We start from the raw sequence: 26993 nt of genomic DNA on the forward strand, positions 1-26993 counted from the left end.
GAAAAAAAAGACATCCTGCCTTCCCCCTCCTGCTTGAGGTGGAAAGGGAATCGAGCTGGTGGACCTGAACCAAGTCCTTGCCTTATGTCCTGAGCTGCCCCAGGCAACTCGCAGAGCAGTGGGCACATGTGGGTACCTCTGTCCACCCAGAGTTCTGCATCAGGGAGTCTGGTTGATGAGTCTGGCCAAGGTCTATGGTGGTGGTAATAAAACATCCACTCATTCGAGTCGAGTACAAAATGATGGAGGAGGAAAACTCCAGAGCTGGAAGATGTGAATTCTACTACAACCTCTTAAGCTCCAGAAAGGCTGGGGAAAGAAAAAGGGGCGTGGGAGTCTGCTCTCTTGAGTGTTTATAGAACTTGGACGCTTGACAATCAGGGAGCATCAAGGTAATTGTTCTTGAGGCAGGAAATCAGTAGTAGAGGAAGCAGGTGCTGGGTGATGATTACCACGTTTTGAAATTACCGTATTTACTGTACTGCTCTTTGGAGGCTGAACTCCAAAATAGTCAGCTTTTGGAAGATGCCGTTCCTTTTATCTACAGACTCAGACGAAATCTGTTGATTATAAAGGGAGGAGAAAGCGCTTGAGTCCATTGGAGACCAGAGGTCATACGTGCAGCAGTGTGGGTGACATCCATCGCTCTTTGTTTATTTTTTTCGTTTTGCCTTTCAGCATCCCATACTTTCAGCAAACCTGTGACTAAGAGTGAATTCTTATTTTCCGAATTGTTTTCAGACATTTCATGTTCATGTAAACTTGGCTTATTGATTTCCTGATTTTTTCTTTATTTTTTTGTTTTGTCCATTTTATTTTTGATCAGCTACATCAAATGGGTCTTTGGAGGGCCTGGATAACCAGGAGGGAGGGGTGTGCCAGACAAGAGCCATGAAGATCCTCATGAAAGTTGGACAAGGTAAAAAACCGTCTGCTGATTCACGGAGCCTCTGATCTGGTTGGGCCCCCAGCTAGTATGACTGCCCCCAGGGCTGCACACACGCGCCTCCACTCACTCTTCAGCTTAGTTTCCAAAGCAAACCTTTCTGCGCACCTCGAGCCACTGACCGATTTCCTTAAGTTGATGCAGCCCATTTCTTTTTACTGGAGATACTTCTAAAAGTTGAGGTCAGCCAGGTTCAGTGTCTATGGCCATGTCTGTATCTGCAGATAGATTTTTCCTTCTTCAAGGCAAAACACCCCCTTTGGTTCACAATTAAAATATCCAGAATGCAAACTAGAGTTTCTGCCATTTTGCCCATTTCTGCCTCTTGACTACGGAAGACTTGTGTTCACTGAGCCTTTTCACACAGGGATGACCTCTTGTGCAGAGAGAATTATTCTTCTAATTAGAAATTGGGGTAGTAGTCAGTCAACTTGCTCAGTTAAATTAAAATGTCATCTGCAATGTTCTGCCTGCCAAATGCAAGAATCCCTATAGTTTCCACAGATGGCCTCACTAGCTAAACCTCTGAAATAACTAGTAGAACTGTTGTGCTTTCAAAGGAAAATTATATTCTTGCATCTCACAGTACTTTGCATAAAGAATCTTATGTTCATGGCTATTCGTGCCTCTTGAGATTTAGATCCAGCTCCTAAAGGTAGATTCCATCAGATCTCTGTGCTGTAAGTAATTGCTTGTTTTTCACATAGATGCAAGTTCCGCTGGGTCAACCAGGCATAGTGATCCAACGAGGAGGCCAGAATTCGAAGCTGGTACAAATGGAAGAAGTTCAACAACAAGTCCCTTTGTCAAACCAAATTCAGGTACAGCAGCGTGACTTGTGTGTGACTAGTCTGTGTGTGCCACTGGTACCGTGCACCACACTTGCTGTGTCGCACGCAGCGGGGAGTACCAGAGTGCGGCGGGTACTTCTGCCCCAGAACGTGCACTTGTACTTCCTGCAGTCCGTAATCTTTGCTCTCGGTTAGTTGTTATTAATTACCCAATCAGAATACAATAGTTCAGTCCCACGAAAGTCTTAGATTCAAGAGAGCAGAATCCATCAAATCTCAGCACCAATCATTAGCACTGCTCTTTCAGATCAAAGTTATTTTCATTGGCTGACACTTTATCGAGCTGGTTGCAACATTAGCTTTAAGCCAGTGTTAATGTATATATAATTAAGGCTCGAATGCCTCATCTAATTATATCCAATCCACAGAGAGCCTGATTGACCCTCTTCTACATTTAAGGCGGTAGCATCTTAAAATATTGCACAATGCTGCATTTTTCAGGCGGTTTCATCAATTTTTTTCCCCACGAATTCAGTGTAAAATGAGATATTAAAGGGAGTCCTGGCAAAAGTTTAGAATACTGAATAAAACTGACTGTTGTGTTAGTTCGCTTTTTTAGCAGTCTTTGAGCAAATAGCTATGTGTTGTTACCACTGGAATGAACTTGTTATGTGGTGGTCGCTGAGCAGACGTCAGATCCGCACGCCTGGTTGGTAGTCGCACGAATTTAGCATCTGTAGCAATATTCCATCTCTTTCCAAGCCTCAAGGAGGGAAGTTGTTATTTCTAACTTTCAATGACAAGATGTGTCAAATTCTTACAACAAACTGATAAATGGATAATATAATGATGCCAGGCAGTTTTTTAGTGCTTAACATTTGGGTTGGCAGTCTGTTCCGTGTGAGAGTTTCTACTGCCTTCCAGATATATTTTAAGTGTAAATCAAGTAATACAAACGAGTTACGGGTTGAACGTTTTCCCAGGCCCCAACCCTCTTCGCGAGCGCTCCCGCCATTCAGCGGGTAGGCGGGGCTTGTCGTTAATGACAGGGGGTTTGGAGATTCCCAGGAAGCCTTGGGAGCCAGAAGGCAGTCCAAGAGCGGTGCCGCCTGAGCGGCAGACGCTGTCCTGAAGACCTGGCCACTTCCTTTCCTGCGCCCTGTGGTGGCTGCAGGCTGGCTGACCTGGGTTGAGACGTGGGGCAAGATCAAGGGCTGCCTGTCACAGCCCGTTCTCGCGGCTGATGGACGATGATGTATGGAGGGGAAATGAAGCAGTCTGGGAGCAGCATCAAAGCCCCACCTGGAGCCCCGTCTCCCCCCAGAGCTGGCTTCTGCCATTTGCATTTAGCTGTTTTTTTTGTTTGTTTGTTTGTTTTAACTGAAGTACAGTAGTGGCTCGCTGGTTTAAAAAAAAAAAAAAAAATCTGCCTGCCAATGCAGGAGATGCAGGTTCAATCCCTGGATCAGGAAAATCCCTTGGAGAAGGAAATGGCAACTCATTCCAGTATTCTTGCCTGGGAAATCCCATGGACAGAGAAGCCTGGTGGGTTACAGTCCATGGGGTCGGAAAAGACTCACAGGACTTAGTGACTAAACAAAACATAATTACCATGCCGTGTTACTTTCAGGTGTGTAGCACAGCGATCCAGCTGTGCATATATGCTCTTTTTCAGATTCTTTTCCCTTATAAGTTACTACAAAATACTGAGTATCGTTCCCTGGGCTATACAGTATTTTATTGTATTGTTAGTTGCTCAGTGGTGTCTGATGCTTTACAACCCCATGGACTGTAGCCCACCAGGGATTCTTCAGGGAAGAATACTGGAGTGGGTTACCATTTCGTTCTCCAGGGGATCTTCCGGATCCAGGGATGGAACCTGGGTCTCCTGCATTGCAGGCAGATTCTTTACCTTCTGAGCCACCAGGGACGCCTACAGTAGGTCCTTGTTGGTTTTCTAGTTTATATGTAGTAGTAGTTGGTCAATTTCAATTTTCTGATTTACCCTTGCATTTGGCTAATAAACAAGGTGTTTGCTTTACCAGAGTCTAGCTGCCAGGGAAATGTTCCCCCGCTGAGTTTTACCACCTGGACACAACCCCCCCCACCCCCGCCCCCCCATCCCCAGCAGCGCTCCAGACCCCCCCTGGGGACAGCGCTGACTCTTCTGACTGCTCTTCCCACCCCCATCCTCCCCACAGGTTCCAGCACAGACGGTAGCAGCGCCGGACATTCTGGGAGCAATATCCTCGGTTCCGAAGTGGCCTTATTCGCAGGGATAGCTTCAGGATGCATCATCTTCATCGTCATCATCATCACGCTAGTGGTGCTGCTGCTCAAGTACCGCCGGCGGCACCGCAAGCACTCGCCGCAGCACACGGCCACGCTGTCGCTGAGCACGCTGGCCACGCCCAAGCGCGGCGGCAACAACAACGGCTCGGAGCCCAGCGACATCATCATCCCGCTAAGGACCGCGGACAGTGTCTTCTGCCCCCACTACGAGAAGGTCAGCGGGGACTACGGGCACCCGGTGTACATAGTCCAGGAGATGCCCCCGCAGAGCCCGGCGAACATTTACTACAAGGTCTGAGCCTCGGCGGTGCCTTCACTTCCCGGAGGAAACTTACTGTCCCCGCTGCTGCCCGCCGAGGGTCCGAGACCCCCTGTGTCTGCGACGGACTGACGCGCAGCGGGGAGCGGGGACACCCCTTCTCGGAAGAGCCCCGTGGAGTCGGACAGCTTACTAGTCTGTAGCGTTTCGGCCGCGGTGACGGAGGATGCGTCCCGGCCGTCGGAAGACTCGCGTAGAAGATGAGCGCACGCGCGCCCCGCCCCTCTCCTCCTCCGGGTACCACTGGGTACCACGAGCGCGCGCGCCCGCGGGCCTCCGCAGGAGCCGGGAGACCGAGCGGCTGGTGGGCAGGAGCGAGAGCTGGGAGCATCCCAGGCCCCTGGGTCGCCAGGCCTGGCGGGGCCGCCCTCTGCCTCGGGCGTGGCCCCTGACCCCTCACTCCTGAGTTGCACCCCGGACTTGTCTTGTCGCACAGACTCTGGCTGCGTGAGGCCTCGGGAGACCGCTGGCTTCTAGTCCTCACTGTTGCACACGCTCTGTCATCCAGGGCTCTGCAGGCCTTCACACGAGATCCCCCCCTCCCCCCAACGCCACACTCACATTACTCACGGGACATTAACGTTGGGCGTCTCCTACTCCATCCTTTTGCAACAACAGCCGCAGCGAAAGGGGCCACACGTTGATAGGAATGGCGTTTGCGGGTAAAAAGGAGCCTTCCAGCCAGATGCTCGGCTGTCAGCCCAGGAAGACGAGGAGTTTCGTGAGAAGGGGGCGTGGGGGAGACGCAAAGGCTGTCTGTCTGCAAAGGCAGTTCCGTGCTGCCGCCTCTGAAACAAGATTTGGGAAGGGAAAGCCCCAATTAGAGAGCACAGCACTTTGGTTTTGCTCAGATTTTTAAGAGGCAAGTAGGAGACAACGACACACACAGTAGATTAGGGTGCATTTGAAGGAATTCACTCTTATCAAATAGCAATGCACAGGAATAATGAAATAAATAGTCCCTCTCTAGCCGGGTGGAACAAAGGGGCATTGTTGGTAGAGGACCAGGCTTGGAGAGAAGGGTGATTCGGGCAGGACTTTCTTGGTACTGGCAATAGACGTACAGCTGTGAAGCTGTAGGGAAGTCGTCGGTCTGCTTTGGATGTTGTTTAAAGCGGACCCAGCTGCTATACTTACCACATTTTATTAACACAGGGAGAGCCTTTAGGAGAATAGCAGAGAGCCAAATCTGACCTAGAAGTTTAAAAAGCCAAAGGTCACACGGGCTGTAATTCCATCATCATAGACATTATTAAGGCATCTTCATATCCGAAAGGAAGGTCAGATCCCCCCACCCCCTCATCGCTCCTCCCCTGCCACCCCCTCTCCTCATCTCGCCTTGTGACACTTTGGTTTATGGTGGTGCCGCCCTGGCCTCGGGGCGAGGGGTGGGTACTGAGCGAGACTGCAGTCCCCGGTACTGTGTCGGGGTGAGGCACACACGGCAACCCTCCTAGGAGTCCCGAGGACCCAAATGATGATGATGTCCGGGGAGGAGAAGGAAGGCAGGATGTGTTTATAATAGGTATATAGAACACAAGGGATATAAAATGAAAGAGTTTTACTAATATATATTTTAAGATTGCACACAGTCCACACCAGAAGATGTGAAACTCATTTGTGGTGATTAAGTGGTCTCAAACGCTCCGTGGTGGTTTTTTTTTTTTTTTTTTCAATTGGACTGCTACTTCTGGGAAAAACGACATTACTCCAAAAATAACAATAATGGGAGCAAACACAAAAATAACCAAGTCCTCTGAAGGCATGTCACGTCACCATAGATTAGGAAGTGCAAGCCCCAAATACCAGGAAATCAGTGTTCACTGCATCGTGTTTTCAACAATGAGAAGATGTGCCGGCCTTTAGCTTCTGTGCTGTGTTTTCCTCGCCTCATGGGCTGAAGTGTTCGCTAGAATCCACCGGGTCACGTCCAGGGGGCTTCGGCTGAAAGTTCAGCCTGAACCCCTTCCTTCCTCTCTCCCCCCTCCCCTCGCCCCTTCCCTGCTGGGAAAAGAAGCGAGTAAACAGGAAACCTACTTTTTATGTGCTATGCAAAATAGACATCTTTAACATAGTCCCTGTTACTATGGTAACACTTTGCTTTCTGAATTGGGAGAAAAAAAAAAAGAAATGAAGCAACAGCATTTTAAGGTTCTCAAACCTCCAGTGAATACCTGCAAAAATGAGTTGTCACAGAAATTCTTCTTCTTTCTACTTCCTGAACCTGAAAATGATGTTGGTCCAAAGTGCGTGTGTGTTTGTGTGAGTGGGTGTGTGGTATACATGTGTACATATATGTATAATATATATCGACAGTATATATTATATATATCTATATCATATTTCTGTGAAAGGTTGCCATGGTGACCAGCCACAGTACATATGTAATTCTTTCCATCACCCTGGCCTCTCCTGTACGTGCATTCATACAAGGTTTTCTTGTAAGCCATCAAAAATTGACCTTTAGGATGGGGGAGAGGGGCAAGAAGGGGAAAAATGGGAAACAGTCTGATTTTAATGCAATCCAAGGTGTGCGCCATCAGTTGGCTACATTTTGAGTATGTGCTCAACTGTGAAAAAAAATCAGATGAGTTGATGAAGAGTTGCCTGCAAGCAGTTGACAAGTAGTCTGTGCATCTGTTTTGTGTGTGGTGCAGAATATGACAATCTACCAACTGTCCCTTTGTCTGAAGTTGGTTCAGCTTTGGAAAGTTACTGTAAATGCCTTCCTTGTATTCTCATCCCTAGTCACCTGACTTTGGAATTTGCACCATAATGTTTAAGTGAAGATGCTGTAAATAAGTTCAGATTTTACTGTATATGGATTTGGGGTGTTACAGTAGCCTTATTCACCTTTTTAATAAAAATACTCATGAAAAACAAGACAGAAATGGCTTTTCTTACCCAGATTGTGTACATAGAGCAATGTTGGTTTTTTATAAAGTCTAAGCAAGATGTTTTGTATAAAATCTGAATTTTGCAATGTATTTAGCTACAGCTTGTTAAACAGCAGTGTCATTCCCCTTTGCACTGTAATGAGGAAAAAAAAATGGTATAAAAGGTTGCCAAATTGCTGCATATTTGTGCCGTAATTATGTACCATGAATATTTATTTAAAATTTCGTTGTCCAATTTGTAAGTAACACAGTATTATGCTTGAGTTATAAATATTTTTTCTTTCCTTTGTTTTATTTTGATAGCCTGTCATAGGTTTTTTGATCTGCTTTAGTTCCACATTGCAGTTAGCCCCCAGCCAATGAAGTCACGTTCCAAACCTGTTTCAAACTGAATTTGTTCTTAAAAAAATAAAATATTTTTTTCCTATGGAAAAAGCGCCTTCAAAGTATTTTCCTTTCCTGCTTGTTTTCTTTTCCTTTGGCTTTTTTTTCTGTTGGTTATTTTAATTTGCCTCCCATGTTTCCCTGTGATTGCAGTTACGCAAACCCTTCTGCCCATAGGCGTGCACGCGCCCATTTTTCAAACCAGGCCGTGCGCACAGCGTAAAGGCTCATCTTGCCCCACACTGCTGCGTGAGCCCCTTGGTTTCCCCGTAAAACTTCTGAACTCACGTTTTAGTGTCAAGTTTTACGTGGACTCCTCTTTATCCTGAGCAGTTTGACCTGCAGTGTGAAAACAGCCGTGAGGAAAAGAGAGACTGCTAGAAACTATTTTTGTTTATTTATTTGTCTGCACTGGGTGCTGGTTGTGGCTCACAGGACCTTTCCTTGCATCGCGGGGGCTCTTAGTTGACACATGTGGAATCAAGTTCCCTGACCAGAGATCGAACCGGAAATGAAATGAGAGTCACTCAGTCGTGTCCGACTCTTGTGACCCCATGGACTGTAACCCACCAGGCTCCTCTGTCCATGGGGATTCTCCAGGCAAGAATACTGGAGAGAGTTGCCATTTCCTTCTCCAGGGGATCTTCCCCACCCAGGAATCAAACCCGAGGCACTGCAGGCAGATTCTTTACCCACTGAGCTATGAGGGAAGCCCATAGCTTCCCTGGAACCGTAGCCCCCTGCATTAGGAGAACAGAGTCGTAGCCACTGGACCACCAGGAAAGTCCCAGAATAAGGACTTTTATTCCAACCTTAGTTCCGGATTGATCTGGTTTCCATTCAAACAGAGCAGTTTGCTTCCCTTTCCTTCACAAAATAATCCCGGGAGGAGGGAAAAAGTCAAACGTTCTTTGTGAAAGCGTAGCACAGATGAAAGCAAATGTTGTGATGCCGGGCTGAGGCAAGCAGTGAATTTAGCTTTAGCCACCCTTGCTGTGCACCTTCCGGGGAAGGTGACTGCTGCCCAAAGTGTTTTCCCCAATCTTGTGGTCTTTGAGGCCTTAGTATTGATCATCAGACCCCCACCGTGGTCATCCTTCGATTTCCGAGGGCAGAGCTGTGGTCAAGCCAAAAAGTGACTGGTGACCATGAAGGGCTCAGTTCTCCACCTACACTGGTGCTATGCAGCACATGAGTGTTCAACTTCTCAGTCGTGTCTGACTCCGCTTGACCCCCTGGACTGCAGCCCACCAGGCCCCTCTGTTCATGGTGTTTCCCAGGCAAGAGTGCTGGAGTGAGTGGCCAGGACTTCAGAACCTCAGTGGAGTGAAACCCTCCAGGGGATCTTCCTTGCCCAGGAATCGAACCTGCATCTCCTGCACTGGCAGGCGGTTTCTTTAGCACAGAGCTACCTCGGAAGCCCTCACTGGCTACATGAACTCTGGTTAATCCTTTCCTTAAGGAGTAAAGCCTTTTAGGTTGAGAGGATGAGAAAGGGCCCCTGAAGTAAGGAGCCAGAGATCGTTCCAGCCCACAGTGATTTGCCCCAGACCACGGCTGCAGCAAATGAAGAATCTGAGTGTTTCAGAAGCCCCTCAGGAGATTGTCATGAAAGTCTGCGTCTGCAGCCTTGGCCCAGCAGACTTGGGCTAAAGGCATGTTTGTCGAACAAATGCTCTCTTTCCGAAAACCAGAAACAAAATTCTCCAGAGGCCTGCAGTTTCACTTGGTGCTTGAGTAGTAGTTCCGTCTTCCCCATCAGGTTATTTCACTGCCCCTCCAGTGCAAATCCAAGGTTCAGGCACAGTTTACAGCCACGTGCCCCAGCTGAAGGTTCAATACCTATCAGGAATGATTACTCTGAGTAAAAAAAAACTGATGACAAAATACTGTTTTCAACTTAGCGTTGTGACCCCTGACAGAGTTTCAGTGGTCACATGCATAGTACCATTTTTGCCACTTTGTTTTTGAAACCATCCTTTCCAAACTAAGTCAGCCTCAACTGAGAAAAACAAAATGTACCCAACAGTTGTGATTCTTCTTGATCAGAGAGAAGAAATGTCACATACAGAAACTCCTTGCAGAGGTTACAAAAGCAGGAGCCCTGCGTCCTGTTTGAAAGGTAAGCCCGCAGTTGCAACTTCCCTGCCTTGTATCCCCAAGTGTTGTCCGGCCAGCTGACGACCCTTCGGAACGACTCTCCCTGTTGTCAGTCTCCTTTTTGGTAAAGCAGTTGTCCATTCAAAGACTGCGATAAACGTTCACAATGGAAATGAGAAAAAAAAAAAAAAATGATAAAATATCAGTGTCCGGCCGTGCAGCTTGGTATCAGTCTGTGGCCCCAACCCAGAGAAGAATCAGGGGAAGAAGAAAAAATAAATAAAATTCAGAGGAATAAAACTGACTGCTAATGTACATAGAAAAGACTGATTACCTGCCTTTTGGTTGGGTAGAAAAGAGGTCTTCAGGTGGCTCAACAGGAGGCAAAATTGCAACTGCATCCAAAGGCCCAGGATGGTCTTCTGTTTCTGTTTTCAGTGAATTTGGCATAACGTTTGTGATATTTACACAACAGATATCCTTGACGGCACAATTTCTGTATTTCCTAAATATTTTCCTCTTTTTGTATTTCCTACCTCATATTTCCAGGTAACGAAGCATTTATCAGTGATCAAGGGGATGTTAAAATATTATATTTTTTTCTAGCAAAATACAGATAAATGAATTCACTTTTTAGTGATGAAAGTGTGCTCCCAAAGCTGAAAAATGTATTCACCTCAAGGTTTTTATACCGTGGTAAATGAACTAACAGAATCTCTTAGAAACAGTTCTTCACATGAAGCTAATTATATATATATATAAAATATGTATATAATATATAGTTATACATATATACTATGTATTTTTTTTAAAAGAGGGGGGTCTTTGCTGGTGGCTCAGACAGTAAAGAACTTGCAATGAAGGACACCTGGGTTCTATCCCTGGGTTGGGAAGATCCCCTGGAGAAGGAAGTGGCAACCCACTCCAGTATTCTTGCCTGGAGAATCCCATGGACAGAGGAGCCTGGTGGGCTACAGTCTTAGGAGGCTGCAGAGAGTCAGACACAACTGAACAACAAACACACACACACATTTTAAAAAACAACCAAACTCCTCAAAAAAAAAAAAATCTCTATAGACGTAAGTGTGTGACATGAAGAATAAGGAGAGCCGCACAGTTCATGGACAATCGTAGATAGTCGACACATGTGTCAAATGAATGAAAGTAAGACCTGGCTTCCTGCTCTCTCTCTACTGCCACTGACTCCATGGCGTTTTAGCAAATCACTTTGTGCTCCGCACCCCAGCAGCCTCACCTGTAAAGTGAGAGGGCGTGTCTCCGACACACTGAAGGTCGCTTTCAGCTTTTTACAGGATTCGCAGCAAAGCCATCAGTCTTCTGTACAAAAGGATCTCAATGCAAGCTCCTATTTATCCTGGCATCCCACAGACAGAGCTCTGAAGACAGTTCACTGTCAAACCCCACCCCCCTTGGGGCTGCACTTGACCGTTGACCCCTCCCCCATCGAGAGTCCACCTCCGGCTCGAGCTCGGCTGCTCGCCACCCCTTCCTGCCGTTAAAACTAGAAAGATCCAACTTCTAACAATCTGCACACACTGACTGAACTGGAAGCCCTGCTCTTGTGTGTTCAGCCTTTTAGCCATAATTTTTAAGAACAGGCACATCTCAGAGATAGTTCGAGTTTGGTTCAGGACCAAAACAAAGTAAATACTGCAATAAAGGCAAGTCACATGAATTTTTTGATTTTCCAGTGCATATAAAAAAGTTATACTTACACTATACTGTAGTCTAGCACCAATGGCTTAGCGGTAAAGAATCTGCCTGCAGTGCAGGAGAAGTGGAAGATGAAGGTTCAATCCCTGGGTCAGGAAGATCCCCTGGAGGAGGGCATGACAACCCACTCCAGGATTCTTGCCTGACAATCCCACGGACAGAGGAGCCTGGTGGGCTGCAGTCCGTGATGTTGCAAAGAGTCGGACACGACTAAAGTGACTGAGCACACACACACATAGTCTAGTAGGTGTGCAATAACATTATGTTTTAAAAAATGTACAGACCTTAATTTTTAAATTGTTTTATTGCTAAAAAATGCCAAAACAATTACAGCAGTAACATCAAAGATCACTGACCACACCATAACAAATATAATAGAAATGAAAAAGTTTGAAATATTGCAAGAATTACTAAAATGTAACAGAGTCACCAAGTGAGAAAATGCTATTGGAAAAAATGGTTCCAACAGACTTGCTGGTTGAAGGTTGCCCCAAACATTCAATTTGTAGCAACAGCAAACAAAAGGCAGTCAAGCTAAGTTCAGTAAAACAAAGCATGCCTGCAAATCTTTTTTTTTTTTTTTCTTTATTTAAAAACATTGTCAGGCCACTCTGAGCAGGCTCCCAGCTTCTATTTAAAGATTTCATGAGGGGCCAGGCAATGTGGTAGCGATTGGTCATGTTCTCGTCCACCAGTTAACTGAGCCCAAGTTCACTTAGTTTTCCTTGTACTTGAGATGAACTTGCTCAGTAGTTCATTCTTTCCGTGCTGGTTGCTGGAACACGTCTTTATTATTAATACCTCCTTTCTGATTTACACCTCTGCTTCTGTAGTCTGTAGCAAAGAAGTACCTGACTGAAAAACATCTTTTGGTTGTTAAGAGCGCTATTATTTCCTAAGAATCATTCATGCATAATAAAGACATCACAGAGTTTTTGTGTGTGTTGTTTTTAAAGCCATCCCTGACTCCATCTATAAAAACTCAAGAACAGTCGAGGAGATAATGGTCATCAAAGAAAACTGCTTAAAATCGACTGAAATCTGAAGATGCCTTTGAGGTGTATCATTTTTGTCTAGTAGCCTCATTAAGGCCACATGAAAGGGAGACAAAAAAGGTGGTCGAGATTAATGTCTGGCTCCAGGACACATCAGGTGGGAAAGCAACAGGGACAGCACAGGAGAAGCTCCTGCGCCAGGTCCTCTTTCCAGTCTACAAGGTATTTGGTCCCCTTGTCATCCTGGCAATCTGCATATTGTTCAAGATGCTGAGAAGTCTGTAAGCGGTTTCTACAAACATCACCGCAAATTTCTGTTTTACACGTGGCATTTACTGTGTTTAGGTTCCTTCGTATCCTTCTGATGAAGTGTCATGAGCCTGAGAGAATGCATACAACTCTCAGAACTGGGGACACCCGTCTGGAGCTTCTGGTTCCTTGTAGGATTCCACCCCACCCCGCCCCCCCCCCTCCCCGGCTCCAGGCGAAGTGCATAGCTGTTCCTTCCTCCTCCGAGGACAGTCGTCTGAAAGTGGGTTTTTGGGGACACTCACTCACAAGGTTTAACCTAATTCCTTGCATCCCATTTTGACGTGTAGCTTATAAAACACAACAAATCAAAACCTATTATCTATGTAGCTTACTGGGAGTGAACGCTTACAGATTAGCAGATAATCATGACAAAGAAGCAGAATTAGCAGTGACTTTGGCTTCCCTGGTGACTCAGACAGTAAAAGCGTCTGCCTGCAATGCGGGAGACCCGGGTTCGATTCCTGGGTCTGGAAGATCCCCTGGAGAAGGAAATGGCAATCCACTCCAGCACTCTTGCCTGGAAAATCCCATGGACAGAGGAGGCTGATATAGGCTACAGTCCATGGGGTCGCAAAGAGTCAGACAGGACTGAGTGACTTCACTTTCACTTTCAGCATCCTCAGAGAGATCCTTTTTACCAGATTGGTCCAAGACACTAACAAGGGGCCCAGTAGGCTCTACACAAGTCTAGAAGCTTCTGTCCACTGAAAACACACACACATTTAACTTGCCCACTTACCCATCATGCATCTATTTAACAGTTAATATATGCCAGGCGGGGCCCTAAGCCTTGGAAATGACGACATGAATCAGAAGATTCCTCCTGTTAGAGAGCTCAGAGTCCAGTCGTCAATTCAAAACCTTCACAAATAAAAATGAAGCATCTCAAACGCATGTAAAGAGGGGAGTAACAACTCTAATAACCACTCTATGATTTATTCCCAGAGCATCTTTTGTAAGAAGTATTTGTCCATTAGCAGCCTATGTCTTTGTTACTGTGGGTTACATTTCTTTCCTTTTAAATCTTTCATTACATATATGCCAACGGGCTGGTTCAGATGCTAAATTTAGTGTAACAGTTCTTCAAAGTATCTTCAGAGTCTGCCTCAAGCGCCTGCCTCTGGCCTTAAAGGGCAAATCAAAACGTTTCCAATTGGTTTCCAGCCCACATTACAATGTGTATGTGTATTTGAAAGACTGTTTCTTGGCTATAATTGGTAGTTTTCTTGTAGCTAGTTCTGAGGAAAGAATTGCAGAGAGCTCTCTGTCTGCTAACAGTAGTTAGCGCTGAGCTCAAAAACAGCAGGAAAAAAAATGAAGTCTGAGTGTCTGGGATGCTTGCCAGACTGACCTCCAGAGTTTCTTGCAGCAGAAGGTTTTTAGCCGAGCAGACGCAGGGCTCCTCCTGTCGAGACCAGGGCTCTGCCTTTTAACTTCTCTCCTTGTAGCAGAGAGAAGAAAAGGTAACCACCAACTCCTTTAATTATCTTGCAGAAATCTCACTGTCATCAGTGACACACGTAACACATGGATTCCTCCATACTGTGGTCAGGAAAAGACAAGATGGCACCACGCATGTTCTTTCTAGGAGCACGTGTGTCACATTCAAAGAGGAAGTTACCATTCGTTTTCTCGGACGATGGAAGGTAGCCCGTGATGGTTCCTTTCCTCCGGGCCCCTCGGCTCTGCGCCATGGGGACGAGGCTTGGCTGCATGCGATTGCTGAATGCGGGAAACACCGCGGCCTGCATGGAGCGCCACGGACAAGAGTCTGTGTGTAGCACCATTTGGGATGTGGAGAGAGGCCCCCAGACACTGCGAGGCAGCACCACTGCCTCCCCGAGGATGACCCGCAGGGACACGCCTTCTCGCGAGTCACCACCAACTCAAGGGCGCAGGAGGGAGTGAATTACAGTCGCTGGGCTTTTCATCCCCCTGCACTGTTTTTAAGAGTCTCCTTTAGGTTAACTTGAAGAACAGATTCCAGAAAAGAATCTGATACAAGGCAACCCAACTTTTCAAACAGCATCTCCAGCCAAGAAGGTAGCATGATTACGACAGTGATGAAGCAGTTGAAAGGGTCTCATTACCTTTACCAAGGTTTCCCAGCTTCTCCTAGGCCTGAACAGAAATCCTTCCAGAGAGCTCCTTCCACCAGACCGTGGTCTCCACTCTTTCTGTGATGCATCTTCATTTCAGATTTTAATGCCTGATTTCTGACATTTTAATACGGCAACCTGTGAACGCTGCCTACATCAGGAAGACGGGGGATCTTTGAAGCTCTCTGTCCTAAGGTGCCAAGCTTTTTAATTATTTCATTTTCCTTAGCTTTTTACTTTGAAAATTCTCAGATATACAGAAAGCTGAAAGACCAGAACAGTAAACTGCCACAGAGCTACCATGCAGATTCAACAATTCACATTTTGCACATAAGTGTGTATTCTGCGGGCATGTGTGTGCGCGCATGCACACGATTCTCCGGCTAAAGCATTTGAAAGTGGTTACAGATTTCATGACACTTCCTTTCACCGCTCAGCATCTAAGAAGACACAAACCCGGGACCTCCCTGGAGGTCCAGGGGTTAAGACTTCGAGCTTCCGGTGCAAAGGGCATAGGTTTGATCCCTGGTCAGGGAACTAAGATCCTATGTGCTGTGCAGCATGGCCAAGAACATATTTAAAATAAAAGAACAAAGATTCCCCCCTCATGGAACCAAAATACCATGATCAATCTTGAGAAAACTAAGAATTTCATAATATTAGTAACTAGTGTGTTAGAGTTATCTTTTTAGCTATCTTATTTTGGGTAAAATTAGTACTGAGCTTGCATCTGGCAAAAATTATCTTTCTTTTCCTGTCCCTTCCTTCATTCCTCATGGCAACCATGGTGAACAGAACCATGTCTGTCTGTTCAGAAAAGCACTGTATACTTGCATAAGTGCATTCTCTGAATGATGTCTCTAGAGATCACACTTTGCACATTGTCCATGTTTTGTTTCTTTTCTTTTTTTGCTAAATAATACATCTAGGAGGTCTTTCCTTATTCGAACATACATATTCATTTTTTAAACCACCATATTATAATATATCACAGCTTATTTAAATCACTGGCCACTAGCAAAATTTGGTTTTTCAGCTTGGACACACAATACATCATGTGTAGCTCACGGTTAGTGGCAGAGACAGTGGGGTTCATTGGCTAATTACATACTCCTGTGCTTTTCTCAGCTTCATTTGCAATTAGGTTGCAGGCAATGGGCAGCGATGGGGATGTCGTATGAAGGACAAAAGAGCAGGTGAGGGGTTGCCACGCTTCCCTCCTCCCCAGCCGTCACGATGAGGCTGCCACAAGTTCCAGAGGGCACAGTTCAAAGGCAGGGGAGGCTGGGTCTGGCCTGCCTGGATCCTGAGTGACCATATGGAGCAGAGCCTCCGCTGGTCTGTGTTGCTGTGCTCTGCGTGGGATGACTCAAGTTTACATGGTAAGCCAGAAGATCTGGGGCGGGGGTGGGGTTGGTTACCACAGCCTGTGCCCACCTACCCTAATTTATACATCCTCACCATCTCGAGGTATTTTTCCAAGTATATCCATAAGGCAAATTCCTAGTGGTGAAATTGCTATACAAAAGGCAATACACATTTGAAATGTTGATAAATACTGCCAGATTGCCTTTCAATTACCTTCCTCTTTTTTGTTTTTTCCTGATTAAAATATACAACTTCTGCTCCACTCCATTGCCTCCCTTCCCTAGTTTGTTTACATTTTTCCTCTGTGATGTGCTTTAAAACCTGCAAGAGGCAAATGGGATGAAAAAGATTAATACCACCAGGAGCTTTTTGCTTGCATGTGTGGCTGTGTTTAAAGTACCTTCTCCTTAGGTAGCAATTGTTAAGGCACTAAATATTGCTTTGGTGCCAAGCTCTGGGAATTAGAAATATCACACACACAAATATGCATATTTATATTTACATAGGACGCAGTACCTTCTAGAGCGCTCACAACCTTCAGTCTTGCTTTGTGATTACGATGTAAGGAGATGTATTTTGCTCTAGTAAGAAGATGCCTGGGCTTCCCGTATGACTCAGCTGTTAAAGAACCCGCCTGCCAATGCAGGAGACACAAGAGACACAGGTTCACTTCCTGGGTCAGGAAGATCCCTTGGAGGAGGAAATGGCAACCCACCCCAGTATTCTTGCCTGGACAGTCCCATGGACAGTGCAGCCTGGTGGGCTACAGTCCATGGGGTCACAAAGAGTCAGACAGAAGTAACTGAGCATTATCAGGGCTAGAACTTAGATCTCAGACTCCGTAGATCGTACTGCCTATGTAGTTGTCCAAGCAGTCTATGAGTAAAGCTTGTCCTCAGCATCAAAAGTCTCCGTTTATGGGCAAACACCTCCTCTCCAGGCCTCTTCAATATTCACCTGGGCCTTGCCTGTCTGCCCGTATTACAGATGACTCAGAAACAAACTTTACACAGAGGGGCCCGGAAAAGGATCAGCTCTTAGCAAGACAATGACGTTGGTTCTGGATGAGTTTAATGCCCTTCTTTTTGCTTGCATGTGGCTGTATTTAAAGTACCTTCTCCTTAGGTAGCAATTGTTAAGACACTAAACATTTGCTCATCCTCCTCCCAGCGAAGCGGGCTGGCCCTCCTTACCCGGATCCCTTCATCCCATCACGACGCTGCCAACTTCACTCTGGCGGGAACCACGCCCACTGACGTCGCCCTGTATCTCAGTTCCTCCACTCCCAAATTTCAGCCGCCTAATCTGATGAGCAGTTTCTACAAGTGAGAAGGCTTTGCTCAGGAAACACATGGTTTATTTAACTCCGGCCTTCTGAAGACAATGCCCCTGTTTTTCTTGTTTCTCCCAATAAAAATCAGCTCGTAGCAAGTCAATACAGAATTATTTTTTTGGCAACAAAAGCTTCTCTGTAACATTCAAACTATGCGTTTCCCTGTCCAGAAGTAAGGTTGGTTTTGGCCATGGTTCCTTAGAACAGCGAGGACAGGCATAATCGTTTTTCTTTCCTTCTCTCCTCTTTTGCATGCCATGAACATTCCCAACTTTTTCACAGAGGCATTAGAAACTGGGCGAGTCTTTCAACTGTTTCAGACGCACACACACAATCCATAGCTAATGGTGATAACTGAGAGAACACGAGGCCTGTTTGTTTTCTTTTGGGCTCTTGCCCTTTCTTTTTTGCCAATTTCCACAGGCAGGGAAGGAGCTCACAGGACTTGCACTCCGTGGATTCGAGCGACGGGAGGCTGAAACAGAGCATTAGCAAAACACATTAGGGAAAGATCACGTTGCGAGAAGAGCAGGTTGGAGCTGGGAGGGCGGCCTCCCGCTGAGTTTGGAATCCAGGGGTGTGCAGCTGGGTGCGATGGTGCTCACCCCTGGGGATGTTCCCCTCCCTGCATTGTGTAGGATCTACCAGGCGGGACCTCCCTGTTCAACCCAAACTGTGGTACGTGGCACCTGATTTAAAGGGACTCGCTCTGAAAAGCCTTGCTGTCGTCAGCACAGCTTCCATGAACCGTCGCTCAGAGCGCGTTCCCATTGGCTACGGGCGACTCTGGCCCCGCTGCTGATTGGCTGCGTGTCTAGGTACTTGACCTCCTGGAATCTCTGGTTTCTTCATCAATGAGAAGAGTTAACGCCCACCTTGAGAGCTGTTGTGAAGATTCGTGGAAATACCATACGTCAATGGGTCTGGAAGACAATAGGCCCTGCGCAATGATCTCTGAAGTGTGTTTGTATCAAACGGCCCATCCCAAAGCTTGGCTTTTGATGGATTTTACTCTTGACCACAAGTCACCCTGTGTTGCTGTTTTTTTTTTTTTTTCTTTAAAATCTCTGTCTCTTTCAATGGACATACAAAGCATTCATATTAAAGACATTACATAACATACATAGCATCTTTGTATCCCTCTACCCGGAGATGGGACTTCCGTGTTGGCTGAGATGGTAAAAGCGTCTGCCTGCAATGCGGGAGGCCCGGGTTCGATCCCTGGGTCCGGAAGATCCCCTGGAGAAGGAAATGGCAACCCACTCCAGTATTCTTGCCTGGAAAATCCCATGGACGGAGGAGCCTGGTAGGCTACAGTCCATGGGCTTCCAAAGAGTCGGATACGACTGAGCGACTTCACTCACCCAGAGATAGGGAAGGACAGGAAGCCTGGTGTGCTGCAGTCCATGGGGTCTCAAAGAGTCAGACATGACTTAGCGACTGAACAACAGCAAAATGAAGGGGGAAACCATTAACAATTTTTTGCCAGAGTAAGGAGAGAACAAACTTTCTTTGCACTTTACTTTTCTGCCTTGACTATTTAAGCCAGTCCAGGTTCTATGCAGGATACAGGAAGCTTGGGGCTGGTGCACTGGGATGACCCAGAGGGATGGTATGGGGAGGAAAGTGGGAGGGGGGTTCAGGATGGGGAACACGTGTACACCCATGGCAGATGCATGTTGATGTATGGCAAAACTAATATAATATAGTAAAGTAAAATAATAATAATAATAATAAAATAAAAAAAAACAATGGCCATGCATTTATACTTAAAGTTGAACTTAAAGCCAATGCTATAGATATAGCATATACATATACAGCATATATAACATATATACATACAAGTTCAACTTAATGGACTTAATACATATATACTTAAAGCAAAGAGTCAAGAATGACTGAGCACACAAACACATATCATCCAAACAGGACCCTCTCAGATAACCAGATATGATACACGTTTATTTTTTTTTTTGTTTTTGTTGTTTAGTCACTAAGTTGTATCTGACTCTTTTGTGACCCTGTTGATAGCCTGCCAGGCTCCTCCATCCATGGGATTTCCCAGGCAAGAATACTGGAGTGGGTTGCCATTTCCTCCTCCAGGGGATCTTCCCAACCCAGGTATCAAACCCGTGTCTCTTTCATTTCCTGCATTGGCAGACAGATTCCATGAATGAATTAAGTAAAAGCTTTAATGTGTGTCTATTATCTTTAATACTAGAGAATATTTATTCCTTTCCATCTGTGACTATTTTCTTCAATAGTCTATATCTTTATCTATATGAGCAATATATTTAGACTTCATTAAACAAAATATCTCTTTTTTATCATTTACCCCTCTATGTGCCTTTGAAATAGAATATTAATTATAACTGTGTGTCCATTTTCCTATTGATTATGGAAGCATGATTCCACCTATTTTGGGAAAAATTATGCTTTAACACTGGGTAAAGGGATTATGTTATTTGGGCAGATTAAACCATTGACTATGTTGTCCTACAAAAACACCAAGAAGCCCCAGTGTGAGAGGCAATAAGTTATAAAGTTTTAATGCAGCAGGCTGTCCTTCAGCACTGGGTTGCTGAGTGTCAGGCTAGGAGTTGGACAGACAGAGTGATGCACAGCTCATAGCAGGGCCTGGCATCCCGCAGATTTTGGTCTGCCTTCCAGATGGCAGCTTAATTGTTGTGACCTCGGAAAGCCTTTTGGCACTCGGTTTTCTCACTATAAAATGGCCATAGTCATAGTAAGTACTGCACAGGACTGAAACAAGTCAGTGACTGCAAGAGGCGGGTCATAGTCCAAGACCACGTGCGAAGAGCATGCTGAACAGCATGTGAGCTGATGAAATGCAGGCAGTTATTGTTACGAAGGCAAAAAAATGATGAGTTTGATGAGAAATGTGAGTCGGGAAGAGGTTTTGCCCTGTTTGTCTGGGTGGCAGCATTAAATGTTCGGGGAGATTTGGCAAGGAGGCGCTGTCATGGGTAAGGGTATATAAGTCTGCCATATCTCCTAACCTGATAATGGCTGGGAATTTCTTTGGACATTTTCTGCCAATGATTCATACTTGCAAATTTTGTGATAATATGTAACAAAAACACAGTCACAAGGCTATTCCCACAGAGGGCTGGCATGTGAACAGCCTGTGTCGCTGCTGGGTCCAGCACAGCCAGAAAAGCTTCTGGGTCCTGAGAACGTATGAGGGTCAGGTTGCAGCATCAGGCTGAAACAATATAGCTTAAGAGGACGCAACGTTTTGTGTTCTTCAGGATGCTTTTTATTCTTTAGCACAGCTCTCAGGGGATAATGAACCCAACAAGTCTCAAAGCATGCTATGTGTTATGCTATGGATTACTTCTTATTCATTTTCTTTCAGTTTAGTTCAGTTCAGCTGCTCAGTCGTGTCCGACTCTTTGCGACCCCATGAACCGCAGCACGCCAGGCCTCCCTGTCCATCACCAACTCCCGGAGTTTACCCAAACTCATGTCCATTGAGTCAGTGATGCCATCCAACCATCTCATCCTCTGTTGTCCCCTTCTCCTCCTGCCCCTAATTTCTCTCAGCATCAGGGTCTTTTCCAATGAGTCAGCTCTTCGCATCAGGTGGCCAAAGTATTGGAGTTTCAGCTTCAACATCAGTCCTTCCAATGAACACCCAGGACTGATCTCCTTTAGGATGGACTGGTTGGATCTCCTTGCAGTCCAAAGGACTCTCAAGAGTCTTCTCCAACACCACAGTTCAAAAGCATCAATTCTTCAGCGCTCAGCTTTCTTCACAGTCCAAATCTCACATCCATACATGACCACTGGAAAAATCATAGCCTTGACTAGATGGACCTTTGTTAACAAAGTAATGTCTCTGCTTTTGAATATGCTGTCTAGGTTCAAGTAATTATTAATTGTATTTTAAAAATAACTCTGTCCAAATTATGATTCAAAATGTCTGCCTACACCGGAAGTGAAGTCCCACAAATTCAACAAAGAAGCAATAAACTGCAACCACGCTGACTTCTAAACCAGAAGTAGAAGGGATACAGGATGAAGATGGCTTAGCCAATCACCAAGAAACTTTAGAACCTCGGCAAGGATGCTCTTAATTGTAACCCAAGGGAGGGTGAGACAGGGTCTCCATAAGGGCTGCTTATCCTGGGACCTCGACTACCAGTAAATGACATTTACAAAGGCTCCAAACAGCCAGGATCTAGCTGCCAGTTTAGTGAGAGTCTTTTTAGGCTAAATGCCGGTGCATATCTGTTCAGGAGGGGCGATGGGAGGGAAAAGGGCAGGAGAGGAGCCGGTTGCCATAGCTCCCTTGCGGTCACCATCACAAGCAAGTCACGCTGTGTGTGTGGATTCATTTCTTGGGGTTCTGTGTTTAATTCCTGCCATGAAGATAGTATGCTTGGCTCTCACCGGGAAAGAGACAGACAGATAGCTGTCATTGTGCTCCAGAGGCAAAGGGGTAGAATATCTGAGCTCAGATCAGCGTAAGGAACCAGTTGAGCATTTTCGGGCAGGGTCCAGTTAATTCAGCAAGAGTTCACATCTCACAGTGCTGCCCCAGGCTGAGTGCAGGCTGGTCACACAGCTTGTGAATTTCTTTCCACTGTAACGCAATTATATGTTACCGGTACATGGTTACTTCACACACACAAACACACACACACACACAAAACTGAAGGAAAGTTTCATGAAACATTCACTATTGAGATGCAATCTGCTTTTTACATAACTTTTGTTCTATTTCATTTAAAAAAATCAAACTTGAACTGGTTATCTAGTTTATATATGGTCATGCATAGTTTCAATGCTAGTCTCTCAAATCATCCCACCCTCTCCTTCTTCCCACTGAGTCCAAAAGTCTGTTCTTTACGACTCTTTGCAACACTATGGACTGTAGCCCACCAGGCTCCTCTGTCCATGGGATTCTCCAGATGAGAACACTGGAGTGGGTTTCCATGCCCTCCTCCAGGGAATCTTCTTGACCCAGAGATCGAACCCACGTCTCCTCCATTTCCTGCATTGGGAGGCAGGTTCTTTACCCCTAGTGCCACCTGGGAAGCACAAATATAGCAAATTACATTTTCACAATTTTATATAAAGCCCATATTATGTACTTGCCTTCAGTATCATAGGAAATGGAGGTTTTTAGTCTTGCTATATCTGTTTATATTGTATGGAGATCTCTATATTTGACAGTTTTATTATACACCATTTCTTCTTCCATTTGAGTTAATAAGCTTCAGTTTCAGTGTACAAGAACAATGAAAAACAATAAAGTATGAACTAGAAGGCTGAACAACAACAAAGAGTCTGATTCAATACATGTATCTTGCAACTTTTCCCAATTTCCTATGGAATCAAGACCCACAATTTGAAAATCACTGATAGAGGAGTTTTACAGTTTTCAAAAAGAGTTCGAGATAAGATGGATGTTAAGGGAAGGCCATCAGAGCCTTGAACCAAGAGAAAATATTCTTGCATCCACATGGTTATACTTCCTCAGTCTTGGCTCACAATGAGTACAGGTTTCTAAATGGACCCAAGCCTCAGTTTCCCCACCTGTAACGTGAGGGAACTGAGAGTAGCAATCTCACAGAGTCGTCATGATGGCAGATGGGTTAACATAATAAAAAAGGAAAGTTCTTAAAATAATGTTGTCGGGACTTGCCTGGTGTCCAGTTGAGGCTCCAGTGTGGGGGCACAAGTTCGAGTTCTGGTCAGGGAACTAAGATCCCACATGATTCACAATGTGACCAAAATAAAATTAAAAAGAATCATTTTGTCTATAGAAAGATTGCTAGATTTTATTGCTATTCTCATTGTTGTATTTCCATGCAGCAGATTCAGTGAGTTTGTAAAGATACAGTTATTTATCTATTTTTTATGGAGACATAACTGAAATATATTAGTTTCAGCTGAACAATATAATGATTTTAAAAATCAGAGCTGAGGATGAATGCTCTTGCTACCTTATGATTCTCATTAAAAATTGTTGTTGTGTTACTCACTAAGTCGTGTCCAACTCTCTGAAACTCCTTGGACTGTAGCCGACCAGACTCCTCTGTCCATAGAATTCTCCAGGCAAGAATACTGGAGTGAGTTGCCATTCCCTCCTCCAGGGGATCTTCCTGACCCAGGGATTGAACCCATATCTCCTGCACTGCAGGCAGATTCTTTACCATCTGAGTCACCAGGGAAGCCCTGTTAAAAATTGGGCAACCATTAAAAATTGCACTTGTACGTAACAGTAAGTCAGAAGCTCCCACAGCGCTTGTCTTAATAATCAACTTACCAACTTACAAACCGACACAGCTTCCAAACCATCTATTATTAGCACAATATGCCAATGAAAAGAATATTGGCAAGGCTTCGCTTTACAGAAACCACAAGCCCCATCTCTGTTATGAAGAGCTCCTCCAAAGCCTCCGCCGACTCTGCTCTCTGTTTAATTGAACTTCGGGGCCCTGGAGGCTGGTTCCAGGATGCTGCTTCATCACGCCAGCATGAGGTGGTACCCGGCCCGGGCGTGATCATCACCCCAGGGTGCGGGCCTGTCTAGGGCAGCTGGAGGGCCGGGGGCACTGGCTGATGTCTGCAATGAGCCAAGGAGCTTCCTAGGGAAGGAGCATCAGCAAACCAGGACGAGACGGGGCTTGGCGATTTGGTCCAAGGCCCCAGGCTGAGGTCCTGGTGAGGCCTGATCCAGCCCATGACAGTCTGCCCCCTCCAGAGGCCCCCGGCCTAACCTTCACAAGCTCCTGTCAAAGTCCTGGGCAAGCGGCCAAAATCAAAGCAGTGTACCAATTGGCAGAGCAGTTTGGGTCTTCCCTGGTGGCCCACTGGTTAAGACTGAATTCCCAATGCAAGGGGCCTGGGTTTGATCCCTGGTCAGGGAATTAGATCCCAAGTGCCTGCAACTGAAGATCTTGCATGCCACAATGAAGATGGACGATCCTGCGTGCTGCAGCTAAGACCTGGTGCAGCCAGATAAATAAAAGAATATTTTAAAAAGAGAAGAAGAAGAAGAGCAATTTGACTGAAGTCTCTGCTGCCTGGTGAGAGCCCAAGGCTTCACTTCAATTCAGAAAACATCTCAGCCTACCGACCACCCGCCAGGCACGGTGCCAGGAGCGCCCCAGAAGGCCCATGTGGGCACTAATGGGACAGCACTGACAGACACAGGCAGCAGAGTCTTCCTCGGGGGCAACAGCACCCTGGGCTCCTCTCATGCAGCAGTTACATTGGCATCACCCTGGGCAGCCGTGGCACAGGTGGACACGGGTAACTCGGCTGCAAGAAGATGCTTCAGAGCAGCTGCAGCCGAGGCAGGGAAAAGGGTGATGAGCTCCTGGTCATCCAGAGGACTTGAGGAACCCACATCAGACCCCCCCACCCCCTGCCCAAGCAGCCACCCACTAAAGGGAGCTGAAAGGAGCTTAGGAGGGAGGCAAGCCTGCGTCACCACGCACACCGACTGCAGCCGTGAGACTGAAAGATGCCTGCTCCGTGGGGGAAAAGCCACAGCCAACTAGACAGCGTATGAAGAAGCACAGACACCACTTTGCCAGCAATGGTCTGTACAGTCAAAGCTTTGGCTTCTCCAGTAGTCATGTATGCATGTGAGAGTTGGACCATTAAGAAGCCTGAGAGCCAAAGAATTGATGCTTGTGAACTGTGGTGTTGGAGAAGACTCTTGAGAGTCTGTTGGAGTGCAAGGAAATCCAACCAGTCCATCCTAAAGGAGATAAGTCCTGAATATTCATTGGAAGTACTGATGCTGAAGCTGAAACTCCAATACTTTGGCCACCTGATGGGAAGAACCAGAACCAACTCATTGGAAAAGACCCTGATGCTGGGAAAGACTGAAGGCAGGAGGAGAAGGGGACAACAGAGGATGAGATGGTTGGATAGCACCACTGACTTGATGGACATGAGTCTGTGCAAGCTTCAGGAGTTGGTGATGGACAGGGAAGCCTGGCGTGCTGCAGTCCATGGGGTTGCAAAGAGTCGGACATGACTGAGCGACCGAACTTTACTGAGAAAAGTTTACTGTGCTGCATGCGTGGGGCTTCCCAGGTGGTGCTAGTGGTGAAGAATCCATCTGCCAAAGCAGGAGATGCAGGTTCGATCCCTGGGTTGGGAAGATCCCCTGGAGTAGGAAATGGCAACCCACTCCAGTATTCTTGCCTGGGAGATCCCATGGACAGAGGAACCTGGAGAGCTACAGTCCTTGGGGTTGCTAAGAGTTGGACATGACTGAGTGACTGAGCAGGTACATACGCACATAACATACCTGAAAGTTGCTAAGAGACTAGATCTTAAAAGCTTTCACCACAAGAAGAAAAAAAGCATGTGTAACTAAGTGTAAGATGGAGGTTAACTAGGCTCATTAAGATGATCATGATGTTGTACACCTGAAACTAATATAATGTTATGTGTCAATTATATCTTTAAAAGAGAGAGAAGTCGAGTTGGTCAGATGTGTCATTTCTAGAAAGATGGGCTGAGTCAAGGAGCAGGCGGGTAGCAGAAGTCAGGCCTCGGAAGATGAGTCAAGCCGAGAAGGAAACCGCAGAGCTGACGGGAGTCAAACCGCGGCTGGGAAACCAGAAGTCAGAGGCAGAGCAGGAGACACGTTGAGGGGAGCCTGGGGTTTGTGAAGGCAGCCAGGGGCCCTCGTCTGTCACGCAGGGCTCAGAGGACTCAGTGCCGGGGGGCCGTCCTCCCAGGTGAAACCAGGTGGGCTCCAGACGGGGCACGGCCCGCCCCTCTCCAGGCTGGCCACAGGTACCAGCCAGTCACCCACCCTAGGGAAAGAGGAGGAACCAGTTGCCCAATTTCAAGAAGACTGCTTCACAGCTGAGAAGGAAGCCACTTCGGTACCCAAGAGAGGCAGTGAAGAGACTTAACCAACTGCTGAGCCAAAGACCCTTCTAGCAATCTGGCGAAGCTTAAGGGTCCCTACTAAGAACAATATTTTAAAACCCATCGCATAAAAATATAAGACACCAAAGACACTGCAACTGAAGGTGGGGTCTGCTTGTTCGCCACTCTAAAGCCAATAAAGAGGCACAGTTGATTGGTGCAAAGGAAAATTTGCTTTATTTTGGATGCCAGCAAATTGGGGTCGGTGGGGGGCAAATGCCTGTCCAGTCCTCCCCTCTGCCCCACTGACAACCAGGGGACGAGAGCTTTCATAGGCTGAGGGAGGGGGCTCCGTGCAGAACAGCACAGTCAGCTCCAACACTTGTCTTGACTCTGGTCATCGGCAGTCTGACCAGCATCATCCTGATGGTTTTAAGGACAGTCGGTCTTCGGTTCTAGGGTCGGCTTGGTCCCATGTCTTTGAGGCTAGTTCTCAAAACTGTGGCAGCTTCGGTCATGGCTACGGTCTGGTCACCATGTAACTTCTCCCAC

General features: G+C 46.2%; 1 protein-coding gene and 1 long non-coding RNA gene across 2 annotated transcripts in view; both read left to right on the forward strand.

Moving 5' to 3' along the window:
- The window catches only part of EFNB2 (ephrin B2), a 49723-nt gene extending 42029 nt beyond the window's left edge, over positions 1–7694 (forward strand). Inside the window, exons 3-5 of the mRNA XM_006072276.4 lie at positions 827–919; positions 1654–1767; positions 3939–7694. Coding sequence (XP_006072338.1) covers positions 827–919; positions 1654–1767; positions 3939–4327 — 596 coding nt within the window. The 3' untranslated portion in view covers positions 4328–7694. The remainder of the gene's footprint in view (positions 1–826; positions 920–1653; positions 1768–3938) is intronic.
- A 5574-nt stretch (positions 7695–13268) lies between these two features.
- LOC112578402 lies at positions 13269–18757 on the forward strand. Its single transcript, XR_003102654.3, has 3 exons — positions 13269–15064; positions 15998–16251; positions 17408–18757. It is a non-coding gene; the product is annotated as an uncharacterized LOC112578402 (long non-coding RNA).
- Positions 18758–26993: the final 8236 nt, after the last annotated feature.

The sequence above is a fragment of the Bubalus bubalis genome, chromosome 13, assembly GCF_019923935.1.
Source record: "Bubalus bubalis isolate 160015118507 breed Murrah chromosome 13, NDDB_SH_1, whole genome shotgun sequence".
NCBI lineage: Eukaryota > Metazoa > Chordata > Mammalia > Artiodactyla > Bovidae > Bubalus > Bubalus bubalis.